Source organism: Phyllobates terribilis, unplaced genomic scaffold, assembly GCF_046119375.1.
Source record: "Phyllobates terribilis strain yellow unplaced genomic scaffold, ASM4611937v1 Scaffold_11__3_contigs__length_659146591, whole genome shotgun sequence".
In the NCBI taxonomy this organism is placed as follows: domain Eukaryota; kingdom Metazoa; phylum Chordata; class Amphibia; order Anura; family Dendrobatidae; genus Phyllobates; species Phyllobates terribilis.
Genome location: NW_027362771.1, coordinates 111,190,275 through 111,208,591, shown reverse-complemented (window position 1 = coordinate 111,208,591; position 18,317 = coordinate 111,190,275). Strand labels below are relative to the sequence as shown.

At 39.5% G+C, this 18,317-nt stretch overlaps 1 protein-coding gene across 31 annotated transcripts in view; it reads right to left on the bottom strand.

Moving 5' to 3' along the window:
* MYBPC1 (myosin binding protein C1) overlaps positions 1 to 18,317 on the bottom strand; it is a 140,949-nt gene that overhangs the window by 59,626 nt on the left and 63,006 nt on the right. For all 31 annotated transcript variants that reach the window (XM_073651473.1, XM_073651479.1, XM_073651503.1 and 28 more), the window contains 8 exons: positions 16,641 to 16,789; positions 15,618 to 15,735; positions 14,457 to 14,508; positions 13,441 to 13,497; positions 10,795 to 10,958; positions 5,264 to 5,396; positions 4,812 to 4,936; positions 3,040 to 3,145 (listed from right to left, as the gene is read on the bottom strand). In XM_073651473.1, the coding sequence (XP_073507574.1) occupies positions 3,040 to 3,145; positions 4,812 to 4,936; positions 5,264 to 5,396; positions 10,795 to 10,958; positions 13,441 to 13,497; positions 14,457 to 14,508; positions 15,618 to 15,735; positions 16,641 to 16,789 (904 nt within the window). The remainder of the gene's footprint in view (positions 1 to 3,039; positions 3,146 to 4,811; positions 4,937 to 5,263; positions 5,397 to 10,794; positions 10,959 to 13,440; positions 13,498 to 14,456; positions 14,509 to 15,617; positions 15,736 to 16,640; positions 16,790 to 18,317) is intronic.

Here is an 18,317-nt window from a genome sequence, read left to right as displayed (position 1 = left end):
CTATGTCCCTGCCTGGAGTGGGGAGGGGGGTGGAACACCCAGTGCTGTAGGGGCAGATAGGGGTTGGTTCCTGAGCGTAGGAAGGAGCCCATTGGTTGCTGGTCACCTGGGCTCATGGTCAGAGGGAGGTATAAAAGGAGGGCACCATCTTAGTTCTGGGTCAGTTCAGCCAGAGGAGAAGACAGGGAGTAGAGGCTCTGTAGTAGCTTTACTCCAGGAGGGCCTAGTGAGAGGCCGAGGAGGAGGTGAAGGGGAGCTGGGATTTTGGCTCATCTCAGCTCCAAGAGAACGGAACAGAAAGGAACAGAAAGGAACAGAGAAAGAGAAGGAGAGACAGAGAAACAGAAGGGCTCAGGAACAAGAAGGTGGAAGGGACCCTAAGAACCCACGAGAATCCAGGGTGCAGGGTCAGGCAGATTAAGGGTACCGGATCCCAAGTTGGTGGAGGAGAAACAACCCTCAGCCAAAGACCGGTTGTCGTGATCATCTATTGGTGCGACACCTCATCAAATCTGCTAGGAAGGCACCATATAGGACAGCGGAGGACGGGGCCCACGTTTAACCGCACAAGTCCGCGGCAGCCGGACAAAAGTGGGTCACTGGTGAGGCAGGCCAGAGAAAGGATTAAAGGGGGTCCTGTGCCATGCTCTTGACTGCTTGGGAGTTGACCGAGCCCCACACCTGGTGGACGCAGCACGGCTTGGGCGGTCACTGCCGATGGAAGTGACCCGGGACAAACGAACTGTGAGTAAAGACCCTGGACTGTAACTTGTTGTCCGTGTGCTCCTTCGCTCCTCCGGCACTACCGGTACTGGGACCTTCACCACCATCACTCCCATCATCCACTACACTGCCCTGGGGCCGCACTCTTCCCGTGGGGAGTCACACCATCCCAGCTGCATTCATCATCAGCCCCAGCGGACTGCCTTGCAGCGGCGGTTCCTAATAACCGCAATCCACGGGTGGCGTAGTCGGACATTATCTAAAGCACGTAGCAGACTACCAATGGTCTGACCACCCTGAGACCGGGCCGCCACTACTACTACCCCCATCGTTCCCCTATCGCCCGGATCCGCGTGCCCCACGGCCCAGGGCGCGAGTCATATACCATGCTGTATATATTTTAGATACTCTGTGCAAGTACTTTGCAGTTTATTGTACTGTGATGTGGTAGTATTACTTTCCAATTCCCTTCTAAAAAAAATAGGAAGATCTTCAATGGGTATTTGTAAGGCACTTCCGAAAGTATTACATTATGTAACACTGATAACTACTGCAATTTCCCACATTTAGCATAACTATACAGATACTAGATAGAACCACTTACAGTACAGACCAAAATTTTGGACACACCTTCTCATTTAAAGATTTTTCTGTATTTTCATGACTATGAAAATTGTACATTCACACTGAAGGCATCGAAACTATGAATTAACACATGAGGAATTATATACTTAACAAGAAAGTGTGAAACAACTGAAAATATGTCTTATATTATAGGTTCTTCAAAGTAGCCACCTTTTGCTTTCATGACTGCTTTGCACACTCTTAGCATTGTCTTGATGAGTTTCAAGTGGTAGTCACCGGAAATGGTTTTCACTTCACAGGTGTGCCCTGTTAGGTTTAATAAGTGGGATTTCTTGCCTTATAAATGGGGTTGGGGCCATCAGTTGTGTTGTGCAGAAGTCAGGTGGATACACAGCTGATAGTCCTACTGAATAGACTGTTAGAATTTGTATTATGGCAAGAAAAAAGCAGCTAAGTAAAGAAAAACGAGTGGCCATCATTACTTTAATAAATGAAGGTCAGTCAGTCGGAAAAATTGGGAAAACTTTGAAAGTGTCCCCAAGTGCAGTTGCAAAAACCATCAAGCACTACAAAGAAACTGGCTCACATGAGGACCGCCCCAGGAAAGGAAGACCAAGAGTCACCTCTGCTTCTGAGGATAAGTTTATCCGAGTCACCAGCCTCAGAAATCACAGGTTAACAGCAGCTCAGATTAGAGACCAGGTCAATGCCACACAGAGTTCTAGCAGCAGACACATCTCTACAACAACTGTTAAGAGGAGACTTTGTGCAGCAGGCCTTCATGGTAAAATAGCTGCTAGGAAACCACTGCTAAGGACAGGCAACAAGCAGAAGAGACTTGTTTGGGCTAAAGAACACAAGGAATGGACATTAGACCAGTGGAAATCTGTGCTTTGGTCTGATGAGTCCAAATTTGAGATCTTTGGTTCCAACAACCGTGTCTTTGTGCGACGCAGAAAAGGTGAACGGATGGACTCTACATGCCTGGTTCCCACCGTGAATCATGGAGGAGGAGGTGTGATGGTGTGGGGGTGCTTTGCTGGTGGCACTGTTAGGGATTTATTCAAAACTGAAGGCATACTGAACCAGCATGGCTACCACAGCATATTGCATGCTAATCCATCCGGTTTGTGTTTAGTTGGACCATCATTTATTTTTCAACAGGACAATGACCCCAAACACACCTCCAGGCTGTGTAAGGGCTATTTGACCAAGAAGGAGAATGATGGGGTGCTACACCAGATGACCTGGCCTCCACAGTCACTAAACCTGAACCCAATCGAGATGGTTTGGGGTGAGCTGGACCGCAGAGTGAAGGCAAAAGGGCCAACAAGTGCTAAGCATCTCTGGGAACTCATTCAAGATTGTTGGAAGACCATTTCTGGTGACTACCACTTGAAGCTCATCAAGAGAATGCCAAGAGTGTGCAAAGCAGTCATCAAAGCAAAATGTGGCTACTTTGAAGAACCTAGAATATAAGACATATTTACAGTTGTTTCACACTTTTTTGTTAAGTATATAATTCCACATGTGTTAATTTATAGTTTTGATGCCTTCAGTGTGAATGTACAATTTTCATAGTCATGAAAATACAGAAAAATCTTTAAATGAGAAGGTGTGTCCAAACTTTTGGTCTGTACTGTATTTGACTATAAATGTCCACCAATAATAACTTAAAAAATAATTCTAAATTGTATTGTAGATGTTTAATGTGGCTGACATAATAATTACCATTTTACATTTGCCTCTTCGTCAGATACTTCACATTCCATCTCCACTCTCTCTCCACAGTATGTGCTAATATTTTCCAGTTCTTTTGTAACCAGCACTGGCGGCTCTGCCAAAGAAACAGGATTTTACTTTAAAACCAGACAATACTTGTCAGTCTTTAACAGCTTTAAACATATTTTAACAACCACAAGTCCTTCTACCAGATTTATCTAACAGCTAGGTGAAAGAACAGTACTTAAAGTTTTCTGAAAGGTGTTGTCTGGTCCAAATCGATAAGTCTGCAGTCACTCTGTGTGACTGCAGACTTATGAATCCCCCCAGCGCAGGCACTGTGTGCTGCGGGGATTCGCTGGTATGAGACCCGGTAACAGAGGGTATGTATGTGTTATACATATTCCCAGCCAGAGCCCGTCCAGTGGGCGCAGCCTCACTCTATACACTTGTATGGCGCGAGGTCGCGCCCTCTAGTCGGCCACACGGACTGGACGGCCACATCATGACCCTTTCTGATTCTGTGTCACCCACTAAAAGATTAGCCATAACATGGCAGTGGGCTTATACATTCTGATCAAACTGTTGAATAAGAACTTTGTGTTCAGTTTCACAGGAGATCAATGTATATTTATAAGTGTGGTCCTGGTATTTTTTCTATAGTTTTGGTGTAGCTATGAGGCCAATCTGTGTATACTTAGGTCTGAACTGCTTTGTGCATAAGTACAGTATCTGCTCCATGGCCCATTTAAAAACCTGTTAAGAACAGATACTACACTTGATTTTAGCTAAAAGGCCAATAACAATAAGAGTCAGTAAAGGCCCCGTCACACTTAGCGACGCTACAACGATCCCGACAACAATACGACCTGTCAGGGATCGTTGCTGCGTTGCTATGTGATCGCTGGTGAGCTGTCAAACAGGCAGGCTCACCAACGATCAGGGGAGCAGCACCTAGTAACCCGCTGTTTATCATGGTTACCACTCTGCTACTGTGAGCGGTTACCTCCCCCTCACCGTAGCAGAGTGGTAACCTTGATAAACAGCGGGTTACTAAGTGCGCGTGTGCCCCTAGTAACCCGCTGTTTATCATGGTTACCAGCCTGATCGCTGGTCCCGCTGGTCACACACAGCGATATGTGCTGACCAGCGGGAGGGCAAAGACCAAAAAAAGGTCCAGGACATTCTGCAGCGATCAGTGACCTCACAGCAGGGGCCTGATCACTGCAAAGTGTCACACAAAGCGACATCGCTGGTGAGGTCGCTGTTGCGTCACAAAACTTGTGACTCAGCAGCGATCTCGCTAGCGATCTCGCTTAGTGTGAAAGGGGCTTTAGTGAAGTCAGTTATCTGTGGACTGACTTTGCTTCCTGATATGAAGAGCAAAGCAAGGCAATAACAATACATTACGGGCCTTTTGTTTTACACTTCTTTGTTTAGTTAACTAATATTTTGTAAAACGTGAACACCTATCAGGGAATCTTATGCTATAACTGCTTAATTCCCACCTGTCTTATCTAATTGTGCGATTGAATTAATGCTAGGTATTAATCATTGCTTCCATGGATCCAGATGAGCCCATTTTGAGGTTTGCATTATTTCAGCCGCAAGAGCGTTTTTTGTCATCAAAAGTGACAAAAATCGTTTCTCAATCTGTACTACCAAGGAGAATCTAATTTCATTTTTTTAAATTACAGCGATTGAATACAAAAACCTAGCCACTGACTTTTTTTATGACTTTTTGATGAGAACCAGCATTAAAATATGAGATCAGAACGTACCTCTGACAAACAGCTCGGTGGAGCACTTCTCATCTCCGGCACACACTTGGTAAGCCGCATCATCAGCTAATGTGCAGTTGTTGATGAATAATATCCTCTGATTTCCCTTGTGTTCAAATATGTATCTGAAAGAAACATTTTGTGATCATTTATATGGAATGAAATACATTTACATAGGAATACAATTATAAAAGATATCAGAGTTTATATGGCAACTTGGAATTGAAAGCTCTTTTTGCTTTGTAGCAGGGTCCTAAACAATAAATGTCATAATCTGCTGTGAAAGATCAGGAAATAATCCATTTTATCTTCTACTATAGAGAATGGCTAAATAAAATGTTTATCCTATTGCTTGATGCTTTCCTTGTTCTATCAGAATCATTGTGTATATCCAACATTGCCATTAAAAATAATGAGTTTTTTTTCTTTAAGAAATTAAAACCTCTACTTACTTGGCACTTGGACGGATTTCCTGACCGTTTTTATACCACTTGAGTTCAACTGTTGGATCAGCGAGTTCAACAACAAACCTCACTCGTCCTCCTTTGTCAATCTGATAAGCAGGGTCTAATATCTTGGAAAATGCTTAAGGCACAAAATAAATCAATAGAAAACAAAAATAAAATATTTTATCAGTGCACGGATACTATATAATAGAATGAAATAAAATAGAAAACATTGATTTTGTGAAATGAATGGACATGAAATTGATGTATCAAGAGATTAGTACATTTAAAGAATTTAAAATAGATAAATGTGAGACAGATATATACAGTCATATGAAAAAGTTTGGGCACCACTATTAATCTTAAACTTAATGTTTTATAAAAATTGGTGTTTTTGCAACAGCTATTTCAGTTTGATATATGTAATAACTGTTGGACACAGTAATGTTTCTGCCTTGAAATGAGGTTTATTGTACTAACAGAAAATGTGCAATCTGCATTCAAACAAAATTTGAAAGGTGCATAAGTATGGGCACCCTTATCATTTTCTTGTTTTAAATACTCCTACCTACTTTTTACTGACTTACTAAAGCACTTTTTTTGGTTTTGTAACCTCATGGAGCTTTGAACTTTATAGCCAGGTGTATGCAATCATGAGAAAAGCTACTTAAAGTGGCCACTTGCAAGTTGTTCTCCTGTTTGAATCTCCTCTGAAGAGTGGCATCATGTGCTCCTCAAAACAACTGTCAAATGATCTGAAAACAAAGATTATTCAACATAGTTGTTCAGGGGAAGCATACAAAAAGCTGTCTCAGAGATTTAACCTGTCAGTTTCCACTGTGAGGAACATAGTAAGGAAATGGAAGAACACAGGGACAGTTCTTGTTAAGGCCAGAAGTGTCAGGCCAAGAAAAACATCAGAAAGGCAGAGAAGAAGAATGGTGAGATCAGTCAAGGACAATCCTCAGACCACCTCCAGAGAGCTGCAGCATCAACTTGCTGCAGATGGTGTCACTGTGCATCGGTCAACTATACAAGGCACTTTGCACAAGGAGAAGCTGTATGGGAGAGTGATGCGAAAGAAGCCGTTTCTGCAAGCACGCCACAAACAGAGTTGGCTGAGGTATGCAAAAGCACATTTGGAGAAGCCAATTTCTTTTTGGAAGAAGGTCCTGTGGACTGATGAAATCAAGATTGAGTTATTTGGTCATACAAAAAGGCGTTATGCATGGCGGCAAAAAAACACAGCATTCCAAGAAAAACACTTGCTACCTACAGTAAAATTTGGTGGAGGTTCCATCATGCTTTGGGGCTGTGTGGTCAATGCTGGCACTGGGAATCTTGTTAAAGTTGAGGGACGCATGGATTCCACTCAGTATCAGCAGATTCTTGACAATAGTGTTCAAGAATCAGTGATAAATATGAAGTTACAAAGTGGATGGATCTTTCAGCAAGACAATGATCCAAAACACCGCTCCAAATCTACTCAGGCATTCATGCAGAGGAACAACTACAATGTTCTGGAATGGCCATCCCAGTCCCCAGACCTGAATATCATTGAACATCTGTGGGATCATTTGAAGAGGGCTGTCCATGCTCGACGACCATCAAACTTAACTGAACTGGAATTGTTTTGTAAAGAGGAATGGTCAAAAATACCTTCATCCAGGATCCAGGAACTCATTAAAAGCTACAGGAAGCGACTAGAGGCTGTTATTTTTGCAAAAGGAGGATCTACTAACTATTAATGTCACTTTTCTGGTGAGGTGCCCATACTTATGCACCTGTCAAATTTTGTTTGAATGCAGATTGCACATTTTCTGTTAGTACAATGAACCTCATTTCAAGGCAGAAACATTACTGTATCCAACAGTTATTACATATATCAAACTGAAATAGCTGTTGCAAAAACACCAATTTTTATAGAACATTAAGCTTAAGATTAATAGGGGTGCCCAAACTTTTTCATATGACTGTAGCTAGACAGATAGATAGATAAATAGATAGATATGGGATAGATAGATAGATAGATAGATAAATAGATAGATATGGAATAGATAGATAGATAAATAGATAGATATGGAATAGATAGATAGATAAATAGAAAGATATGGGATATATAGATAGATAAATAGAAAGATATGGGGTATATAGATAGATAAATAGAAAGATATGGGGTATATAGATAGATAAATAGAAAGATCTGGGATAGATAGAAAGATAGATAGATAGAAAGAAAGATAAATAGATATAGAAAGAAAGATAAATAGATATAGATAGATAGATAAATATATATAGATAGATAGATAGAGATAGATAAATAGATAGACAGATAGATATGGGATACATTAATAGATAGATATAGATACAGTTATATGAAAAAGTTTGGGCACCCCTATTAATCTTAAGCTTAATGTTTTATAAAAATTGGTGTTTTTGCAACAGCTATTTCAGTTTGATATATGTAATAACTGTTGGACACAGTAATGTTTCTGCCTTGAAATGAGGTTTATTGTACTAACAGAAAATGTGAAATCTGCATTCAAACAAAATTTGACAGGTGCATAAGTATGGGCACCCTTATCATTTTCTTGTTTTAAATACTCCTACCTACTTTTTACTGACTTACTAAAGCACTTTTTTTGGTTTTGTAACCTCATTGAGCTTTGAACTTCATAGCCAGGTGTATGGAATCATGAGAAAAGCTACTTAAAGTGGCCACTTACAAGTTGTTCTCCTGTTTGAATCTCCTCTGAAGAGTGGCATCATGGGCTCCTCAAAACAGCTGTCAAATGATCTGAAAACAAAGATTATTCAACATAGTTGTTCAGGGGAAGGATACAAAAATCTGTCTCATAGATTTAACCTGTCAGTTTCCACTGTGAGGAACATAGTAAGGAAATGGAAGAACACAGGGACAGTTCTTGTTAAAGCTAGAAGTGGCAGGCCAAGAAGAACATCAGAAAGGCAGAGAAGAAGAATGGTGAGATCAGTCAAGGACAATCCACAGACCACCTCCAGAGAGCTGCAGCATCAACTTGCTGCAGATGGTGTCACTGTGCATCGGTCAACTATACAACGCACTTTGCACAAGGAGAAGCTGTATGGGAGAGTGATGCGAAAGAAGCCGTTTCTGCAAGCACGCCACAAACAGAGTCGGCTGAGGTATGCAAAAGCACATTTGGAGAAGCCAATTTCTTTTTGGAAGAAGGTCCTGTGGACTGATGAAACCAAGATTGAGTTGTTTGGTCATACAAAAAGGCGTTATGCATGGCGGCAAAAAATACAGCATTCCAAGAAAAACACTTGCTACCCACAGTAAAATTTGGTGGAAGTTCCATCATGCTTTGGGGCTGTGTGGCCAATGCCGGCACCGGGAATCTTGTTAAAGTTGAGGGACGCATGGATTCCACTCAGTATCAGCAGATTCTTGACAATAATGTTCAAGAATCAGTGATAAAGTTGAAGTTACGCAGGGGATGGATCTTTCAGCAAGGCAATGATCCAAAACACCGCTCCAAATCTACTCAGGCATTCATGCAGTGGAACAATTACAATGTTCTGGAATGACCATCCCAGTCCCCAGACCTGAATATCATTGAACATCTGTGGAATCATTTGAAGAGGGCTGTCCATGCTCGGCGACCATCAAACTTAACTGAACTGGAATTGTTTTGTAAAGAGGAATGGTCAAACATACCTTCATCCAGGATCCAGGAACTCATTAAAAGCTACAGGAAGCGACTAGAGGCTGTTATTTTTGCAAAAGGAGGATCTACTAAATATTAATGTCACTTTTCTGGTGAGGTGCCCATACTTATGCACCTGTCAAATTTTGTTTGAATGCAGATTGCACATTTTCTATTAGTACAATAAACCGCATTTCAAGGCAGAAACATTACTGTGTCCAACAGTTATTACATATATCAAACTGAAATAGCTGTTGCAAAAACACCAATTTTTATAAAACATTAAGCTTAAGATTAATAGGGGTGCCCAAACTTTTTCATAAAACTGTAGATAGATAGATAGATAGATAGATAGATAGATAGATAGATAGATAGGTAGATAAAAAACAAAAAAATGAAAGCAGCTCTCCATCAAGAATTCAGGAAAAACTGTGATTTAATAGCCAATTGGGGCTTAGCAACGTTGTGGTTCTGTTGAGAACCTTCCTCAAGCTTGAGAAGTGTTGCTGAGCCCCAATGGGCTATTAAATCACAGTTTTTCCTAAATTCTTCATGGAGAGCTGCTTTCATTTTTTTTAGCTATCTGGAGGTTTGGCAATTGCCTGAAAGATTTTGCACTTTATAAAAGACTTTATAGTGCCTGCTTCTTTTTTTTTCTAGATAGATAGATGCACAAGCAAAAGTGTAGGTATAGATGTCAGTCCACAGGTTGCAATCCACCAACCTATGGTACATAAAAAGCAAAGAAAGTGGGCAGCACTCAATAGCAAATTTCATGTAAAAAAAATAATTTATTGTATTTATTGGCCCATGTGAACAGGTGCCAGTGTTTCAGCTCACGAGCAAGTGAGCCTTTGTGAAGCTATTTTTTAGATAGTTAGATATGGGATAGATAGACAGACAGACAGACAGACAGACAGATAGATAGATAGATGATAGATAGATAGATAGATAGATAGATAGATAGATAGTCCAGTGTGTATGAAACTGACAGGTTCATATTGAACTCCAAACCCTTGGACTCTACTACACAGTCATTGAAGAAGACATAACCTGGCTGAGTTAAGTGATGTCCTGTCCCAACTAACTGCAGATACATAAAATGCATAAAATAGAAAGACAGTATAGAATTGTGCTAAACATGGAACTAAAAACTAAAAATACCATATCAATGTATAAAGTTGGTTTGTCAGTAAGGCTCCATGCGAGTATGAGAGTCCTTCTGTGGTTCTTGCTAAAAAATGTGACTTTGCAAATTAAAGGGAATCTATTAGCAGGTTTTGCTATGTAATCTGACAGCAGCATAATGTACAGGTAGAGAGCCTGATTCCAGCGATGTCACTTACTGGACTGCTTGGTGCAGTTTGGATAAAATCCCTGTTTTCTCTGTTGTATTTGTAGCAGTGGTCAGAATGTTGAGCCCTGTGTAACCCCTCCCACACCCCTGATTTTCAGCATCCTGTGTACACTCTGCATTGTCAGCAAGCTGCCAATCAGTGGTGGGGGCGGGGTTACACAGATTAGCTTGACTGTCCTGCACACTAGTCCAACAGTGAAAATATCCGGCTGATAAAACACTGATTGTATTGGAACTACACTAAGTTGCTGAGTGAGTTACTCATCCGTGAAATCAGGCTTTCTGCCCCTACATTACGTTGTTCTCAGATTAAATATCAAAAACCTGCTGACAGATTCCCTTTAAGCCAAGTGTAGCTTAGCAAGTGGCAATAAAAAACCCAGGCGTAACCATTGTTAATTATTGTATGCTACTTTGCTTATCAGGCACATAAACATTTGACATAATACTTATCACATCACTAGCAATTCCTTTACAAACTATCCAGTTACCTGCACTCTTCTTCTCCTCCCGACGCATGCGTTTTAGTCTTTTTAGCATGCCCCTTAGGTCAGTGATTCCATACTGAAAAGCAATCTTCTCATACTCATTGGGACTTGCATTTTTCAGGATCTCCCACACATCTATCTCTGGACCTTCTTCAGGTTTAACTTCTCTAACATCAAGAATAAAAAGTGCATGCAACATGTTGAGAGACATATCAAAGTTTACAAAACATAGGGTCAGAATTGTATAGAAATATGAAATCTGGTTTATGTCTTGTAGTAAGTCGGTTGAAAGAAATGTTGATCTTGATGACCGATGGTCTAGTCATAAATATTATAATAGGTATTGAAAGTGGCAAATAGCTGCAGTTCTTTGATTTTCGTGAATGAGCGTTCTTAAAGGTTTACCGTTTGGCGCTCGTTTTCTGCCGCCAGTTGATCTGTGTAAACGGATCCTTGGTCACCAATATCTTTTTACATCATATTAATAAAGAAACCCTTAACAAAAAATATTCATATTTTTGTTTCTTAATTTTGGTATATTAACTAAAATAGTATAAAAGATAAAGAAGTTTAAAATAAATTGTTGCCCAATATGAACAAACAACAATCATTTAATGTATATGAAAAAATATGAAAAAAATCATATACTAAAAATCCATCTATAAATGATTATTGTCGACTTAGCATCATTTTAATTGCACATCTAAAGAAATAACACATACATTTATATAGAGTAATATGTAAATAGATATACATATCACATATACTGAATGCATTTTTGAATATGATAAAGTTTTCATATAGGGCAACATTAATTTTAGTATTAGAGAGCCTAAACATAAGTCTAGGTTTACAGTAATCACATTGGCCCCGATTCATCATTTGAGGGGTTTTTTCAAGTCACTTTCCTTTTTTTGTCTTGTGGTATTAGTTGCCCTTTTTGGTGCCAAATTCATCAAAGTGAAGCACGCCATTCATGAAATAGGCACAAAATAAAAAATGTGCTTTCTTCCTGTCTTGAGATGTTTTTGTGACTTTGTTTTGCAAAAATGTTGGCAAAAAGTTTTGCATACTCAAAAATATACCAAAGTTGCGCCAAATTGTGCACCTTTTTTTAAAGTCCGTCCACAAAGCAGAAAACAAAAAAACACCAGGCAAGCATATATAACATAGACTTAAAAAAAGGCGTAAATAAAGTAGTGCATTGGGTGCAAGCAAAAAAAGGCGCAAAACACAGAAAACTGGACAAAAAACAGGCCCAAAGACCATGATGAATCAGGGCCATTGTATTTTAATGTCAGTATCACATGGCCCTTATAGTATTGCATGGTACTGGACTATAGAGGTTTGTTCCAGTAGTAGTAATGCCTCAGAGCAATAGCGTAACTTGAAGCTCATGGGTCCAAATGAAAAAGCTCCAACGCGTCCCCCAATTATTGCAAGTCTTTAATAGCATTGGTCTTTTCATATAGGCAAAGGGACATTTTGGGCCACCTAGGCTCCTCTGCGATTGCAACCCTTGCACCTATTGTAGTTATCTCCATCACATAGTGTCACAGGTTTTCAGGTTTGACAGACAGTCGTTCTGGATTCCGACTGTAGAAGGTTGCTGCGCTTGGCTTTGCAGTCACCTTCTTAATCCTTTCATCTCTGTAGTGTAGTGGTATCCTTCTCTCGCTAGGACCCAACAGTTATCTCCACCTTCTGCTGCTAACTGACACAGCATATATAAAAACCTTCAGTGTCTCCAGAGAGTCGCAGGTGATAGAACTATTTTCCCCTGCTCAGGCCTGGAGTACTTGCAGTTGGCTAGTTTCTTCTTTCAGTTTCTAGGTGGATTATTCTCTCTGGTGTCTTCTCAAGCTAAGTGTATCCCCTTGTCTGTTATCCTTGTTTGTCTTTAGTTGCAGTGGGGGCTGACTAGTGCTCACCCCTTCCCCTCCCTACCTAGGGCTTAGCTCTAGGGACAGTTAGGGATTAGGTATCCTGCTCGACGATAAGTGCGGAACCTATTTATGGACGGTAGGGGAGTCAGGGTGTTGTAAGATCTGCCTAGGGGTCTCCACTCTCCCTTTCCCTAGTTGTTGGGCTTCCCCCCTTTTCCCATTGTTGTACACTTGGTCCTCCCCTCACCTAGCATGACACATAGTGACTGATGGAATATTGCTCTTCATGTGCTGCCATATGTTACTTTCATAAACCAGGAGATTATAGAGGTTTGGTGAATGTGACCCATACACAGGTGCAGTGGAGCCTCATAGACTATGACTTGGTTTACAGTTCTGTACAATTTGGAAGTTGCATGGAGGCGTGATACAACAGTATCTGACCCTTCACCTTTGCTGATGCATCAGTTATGGTAAGATCCGGTACAGTATTACTGCTGCTGTCCGTAACTTAAACACAAATGATTTAATGTAGAATTTATATGCACACACACACACATTAATATGCAGAGATGATTAATGTGGATTCATTAAGTTAGACATGCAATTTCATGCATTTTAGGAACCTATAGGAACTTATATTGTCATTGTATTATTTTTAGTTACATTATAGAAAGGGAATTAGGAAAGGGACAACTGCGGACTGAAAACCTGCATTGTAATAGGTGGTAATAGCTGTGAACTGCATGACTTGGCTCCTCACCTACGTTTCAGGAGACCACTAAAGTCAAGTTCTCCTGCATCTTCTTGTCCTTCACCACTGTTATTAATATAAAGATATCAATATTGGAACAATCATAACACTCAGCAATAGCATATGATCACACGGAGATGTCAGCATAAAAGTTGTGATGAAACAGTCCCATCTCTGTTGCTTGTGAAAGGCAAGCACAATATGGCTTATTAATAGTGCAAGCAGAAGCCATGTTTTAATCCATAGCAATCAGACAGATTTTAGCTTTCTAGATAAGAGATAGATAAATCTAATATCTGACTCTGTTGCAAAACATGTTTTCTCTTTGCTCTACTTAAATAAGCTCTTCTATATTGTGGCTACTCAAGATACTATCACAAGGCAATGTGTACATAGATTTTGTATGTAGAAACTTTTCTTCCCCATTTGTGGTGCAAATATTGGGGGAAGTCACCTATAACAATGAAAAAAACAGCAAGTTTGAGCTGAACATGAGTTTTTCATTGTTAGTGCAACGTGCTATTAAAAAAAGATTGGAAAGAACATACTGTAAAGTTTTCATTTGACACCAGATTGGAAAATCTGGGGAAAAGCAGGCAAAGTAAGAAAATCCATTTTTCTAGTATTTGTACTCCATCTTTACATGTGTCTAAAGAAACTCTAAGTTCTGTTGAGTTTATTCAAAACTGGGTAGAGCCCATTAAATTTGGTTCTGTAGTGTGGGCTCCATAGTATGGAAAGCTCATAAGTTTTTTTCTGAAGGTTTGTTTCTGATGACTTTCTCACTTGATTTATTCTTAGAATTATTTTTTAATTTCAATAATTATTTTCTAGGATTTTTCAGGCGTTATTTGATGATGACTAGATTTTTCTTCCACTGAAATAAGATCTATTTTTTTTGCTGTGTCCAAAAGCTGTGTGTATTTGGGAAACCAGAGTTTACTTTTGCCAATCTACTCCCATCCTTCTTTTCTGATATGGCATTTTATATTTCAAGTACTTAACAGACGAGTGCAATAATTTACCTTCTTTTGAAAGCAGATCGGATGTCTAGAGCTTGAGACGAATCAGAAGAAGCTAAGTGGAAAAAAAATAGCTTATGTATTTCTGAAATGCTAAATATCAAATAATCATTAATGACCATGGCCAAAAACTCATGCTGACTTAGATTATTACAAAATATCCCAAAGTATGTCCTAGACTGATTGAACCTCTTTGTATTCATAGGTGTCACGGGTGTGCCAGGTTTGACAGACAGTCATACTGGATCTGGCTGTAGAAGGTCGCTACGTATGACCTTGCAAACACCTTCTTGATCCTTTCATCATCCCTCTCCCTTTAGGACCCAGGGGTGATCTCCACCTTCTGCTGCTAATTAACACACCCTTGCTGGATCCTTAGATACAATCAGTTTCTCCAAAGAGCTGCTGGTGATAGAGTTAATTCCTGTGTTCAGGTCTGTATTCTAGCATTCGGCTAGATTCTCCTTGGAGTTCCTTTGTGGATTGTAGTCGTGATCTCTCTGGTGTCTTCTCAAAGCTAAGTGTATCCCCTTGTCTATTTCCCTTGTTTTTCTTCAGTTGCAGTGGGGCTGACTAGTGCTCTCCCATCCCCCTCCCTACCTAGGGCCTAGCTCTAGGGTGAGCCAGGGATTAGGTATCCTGCTCGGCGATAGGTGCGGTACCTATTTAGGGACAATAGGGGAGTCAGGGTGTCGTTAGATCTGCTCAGGGGTCTCCTCTCTCCCTTTCCCTAGTTACAGGGCTTTCCCCCTTTTCCTGTAGTTGTACGCTGGGTTCTTCTTATACCTAGCATGACAGTAGTACTTAGCAGAGGATTTTGAGCTTTTACTACCAAAAAGTTATCATGGTAAAAGATAATAGGCAGCCAGCTAACCAAAGTATACAAATGTGTAATGTGATATCTTCATAAGTTTCCATGAGCCAATATATTCCAAAAGATTGTCCTTTATTCATTTATTGGACAGGTGAATATTGTCTTGTCCTATACAATCCCTTTAAGATTATATACAATTTAACAGAACAAAAAGAACATGTCTTGTAAATTACTTGACTATTACTTATAGAAAACAATTCTTTATGTACTTTTTTTTGTTTTATATTTTTTTGCATACACATACATCTGACAATTTTATGTGAGCCTAGCCATAACCGTCTAATACTTACCAATAACTTCAAGATCAAATGAGCAGCTGTCAAATTTATCTTTATAAGTCACTTCACATCTGTAGTTCCCAGCATAGTTCTCTTTTGCTTTTATGATTTGCATTTCATATGTGTATGTCTGAAAAGAACACGTTTACTGTTACATGATAAGTTTATGGTAAGACATATGTCAATGCAAATAATTTTTCTATGCGATCACTGTTGTTCTTTTTTTTTTTAATATGTGGCTATAGACTAATGCGTGTATCCTGGAACAACTATAATACCTTTGTACTGACCTTTGTAGTGGCCTGTGACAAGAATATGTTCACTACAAATGAAATTGAGCAGACTGTTAAAGATGTTGTCCACTACTTTTTCATTGATGTACTATCCTTACAATAGGTCATCAATGTCTGATCGGTCGGGGTCTGACATCCGGCAACCCCGCTGATCAGCCGCTTTTGGCGGCCTGAACCTTGCTTCCTGCTTGTTATTGGGTGGGGCGCTGAAGATTGGTAATTCAGACCATCGGCATGATTGAGCGCTGGGGTACTGAAGCTGGCTAGATCGAGCTGTCCAGCCAGATTCACAGCAGTGCTTACAAGCTGTATAACAAAGAGCTTGCAAGCGCATGCTCCATACCTAGGAATCTGGCACCCTCTGACAGACTATAATTATGGCATGTAACCAGGTGCCAGAGTTTTTAATAATAATAATAATAATAATAGTTAAAATGCAAAGTTTCTTTTTCTTAGAAGCACTTTGTAATTTTACCCATTTGTGATCATGAGATAACCCCTATAAGGTCAAGATAAAAAAATATCCTAATCTATGTTGATTTTTCTAATGCTAACAAAACAACAGTAAAATAGGATTGACTAGCGAATAACTGCAAATTCTTCTTTTAAAATCCTTTAAAAATCGTATTACTTTCAGTAAATATAATTAGAAATTTCACATACAAGTTTATTGTCAGACATAGCAAGCAAAAATATTAGTCTCTTATTACTGAAAATATGAAGCAATAACAACAAGCCATACCTTGTTAATGCGATCAAAGGTGTCTTTCAGTTGAAGATGCTTTCCAGCTTTACTTGCCAAGTCCATCCATTTGCCTTTCAGCCATTTTACAACTGGTTTACGAAGAAGATCTTTTGCCTCTACTTTTGCAACAAACTTTATATCGCCACCTTTATTAAAATGTACAACATGCATCTGTTTATGTTGTGTACTGTTTATGGTATCTAATTATTTTATTATTTGCTACATTGTTATTGGGCACTTACACTTTGTGTCCATTATTTTAACCTTACTTGAAGTAACATACCGTGTTTCTCTGAGAATAAGACAGGATCTTATATTACTTTTTAATTCAAAGATGTGCTAGGCCTTATTTTCAAGAGATGTCTTATTTTTTCACCATTTTTTCTTTAACAAAATAATCAACATTTATTCAAATATAATGATGTCATCACACACACACTGCACATGCACATGTATACACACACATTGCACATACACATGTATACACACATTGCACATACACATGTATACACACACTGCACATACACATATATACACACACATGCACTTCACATACACATGTATACACACACATTACATATACACATATATGCACACACACTGCACATACACATGTATATACACACACTGCACATACACATGTATACAGACACTGCACATACACATGTATACACAAACACACATGTAAATATACACACACTACACATATGGTACATACCAGCCTGTCTTCTTTTCAGTTCCTCTAGACTCCTACAGTTAATGGACCTTTGGTGACATCATGGTCATGTGACCATGATATCACCAAATGTCCTTAAGCAGTCTTAACCTCAGAATAAAAATGCTGGGGGCCCCTAAGAGAGTGGGAGCCCTGAGAAATTGCCCAGTTTTCCCTCTCTTCCCTCTAATGCCGGCACTACATACTAGCCTATTTCCTCTATAGTTCCTCTAAAGTCCTACAGTTAAAGGACTTTTTGTGACATTATGGTCACATGACCGTGATGTCACCAAAGATCCTTAAGCGGTTTTAACCTTGGAACAGAATGGCAGGGGGGCCGAAAAAGAGTGGGGGCCCTGGGCAACTGACCAGTTCCTCCTCCCCCAAATGCCGGTCATGACTAGGGCTTATTTTTGGAGTAGGGCTTATAATTCAAGCATATTCCAAAAATCCTGTAAAATTATGGTAGGGCTTAGTTTTGTGGTAGGGCTTATTTTCAGGGAAACATGGTACTTATAAACCCACAAAGTTTATATATAAAGTCATAAATAATTAATATTTCATATAATGCTTATATAAACAATCTTGTACTTTTCCATTTCTTTGGGGAATGGCTAAAGGGGAAAATGGCCAGTGCAGGAAATGGCTAATGCGGGCTCGACAGAGACTTTTGCTGCAGAAATTGTCAGCCACATACAGGTAAGGGAGAAAGTGAAGAGGTGATCTCCTTGGATACACACAGAAGATTTATTCATCAATTTCTCAGTTTAATAATCATAAAATATGAATGAGGATTAAATGAAAAGAGAGTTTAAGGTAGGAGCTTCATGGAGAATACAACCCCAGTTCTAAAAAAGTTGCCACTCTGTTTAAAATATATAAAAAACAAGAATACAATGATTTGGAAATCTCTTATAGCCATATTTTATTCACAGCAGAACATAGAATACAGTTCAGAA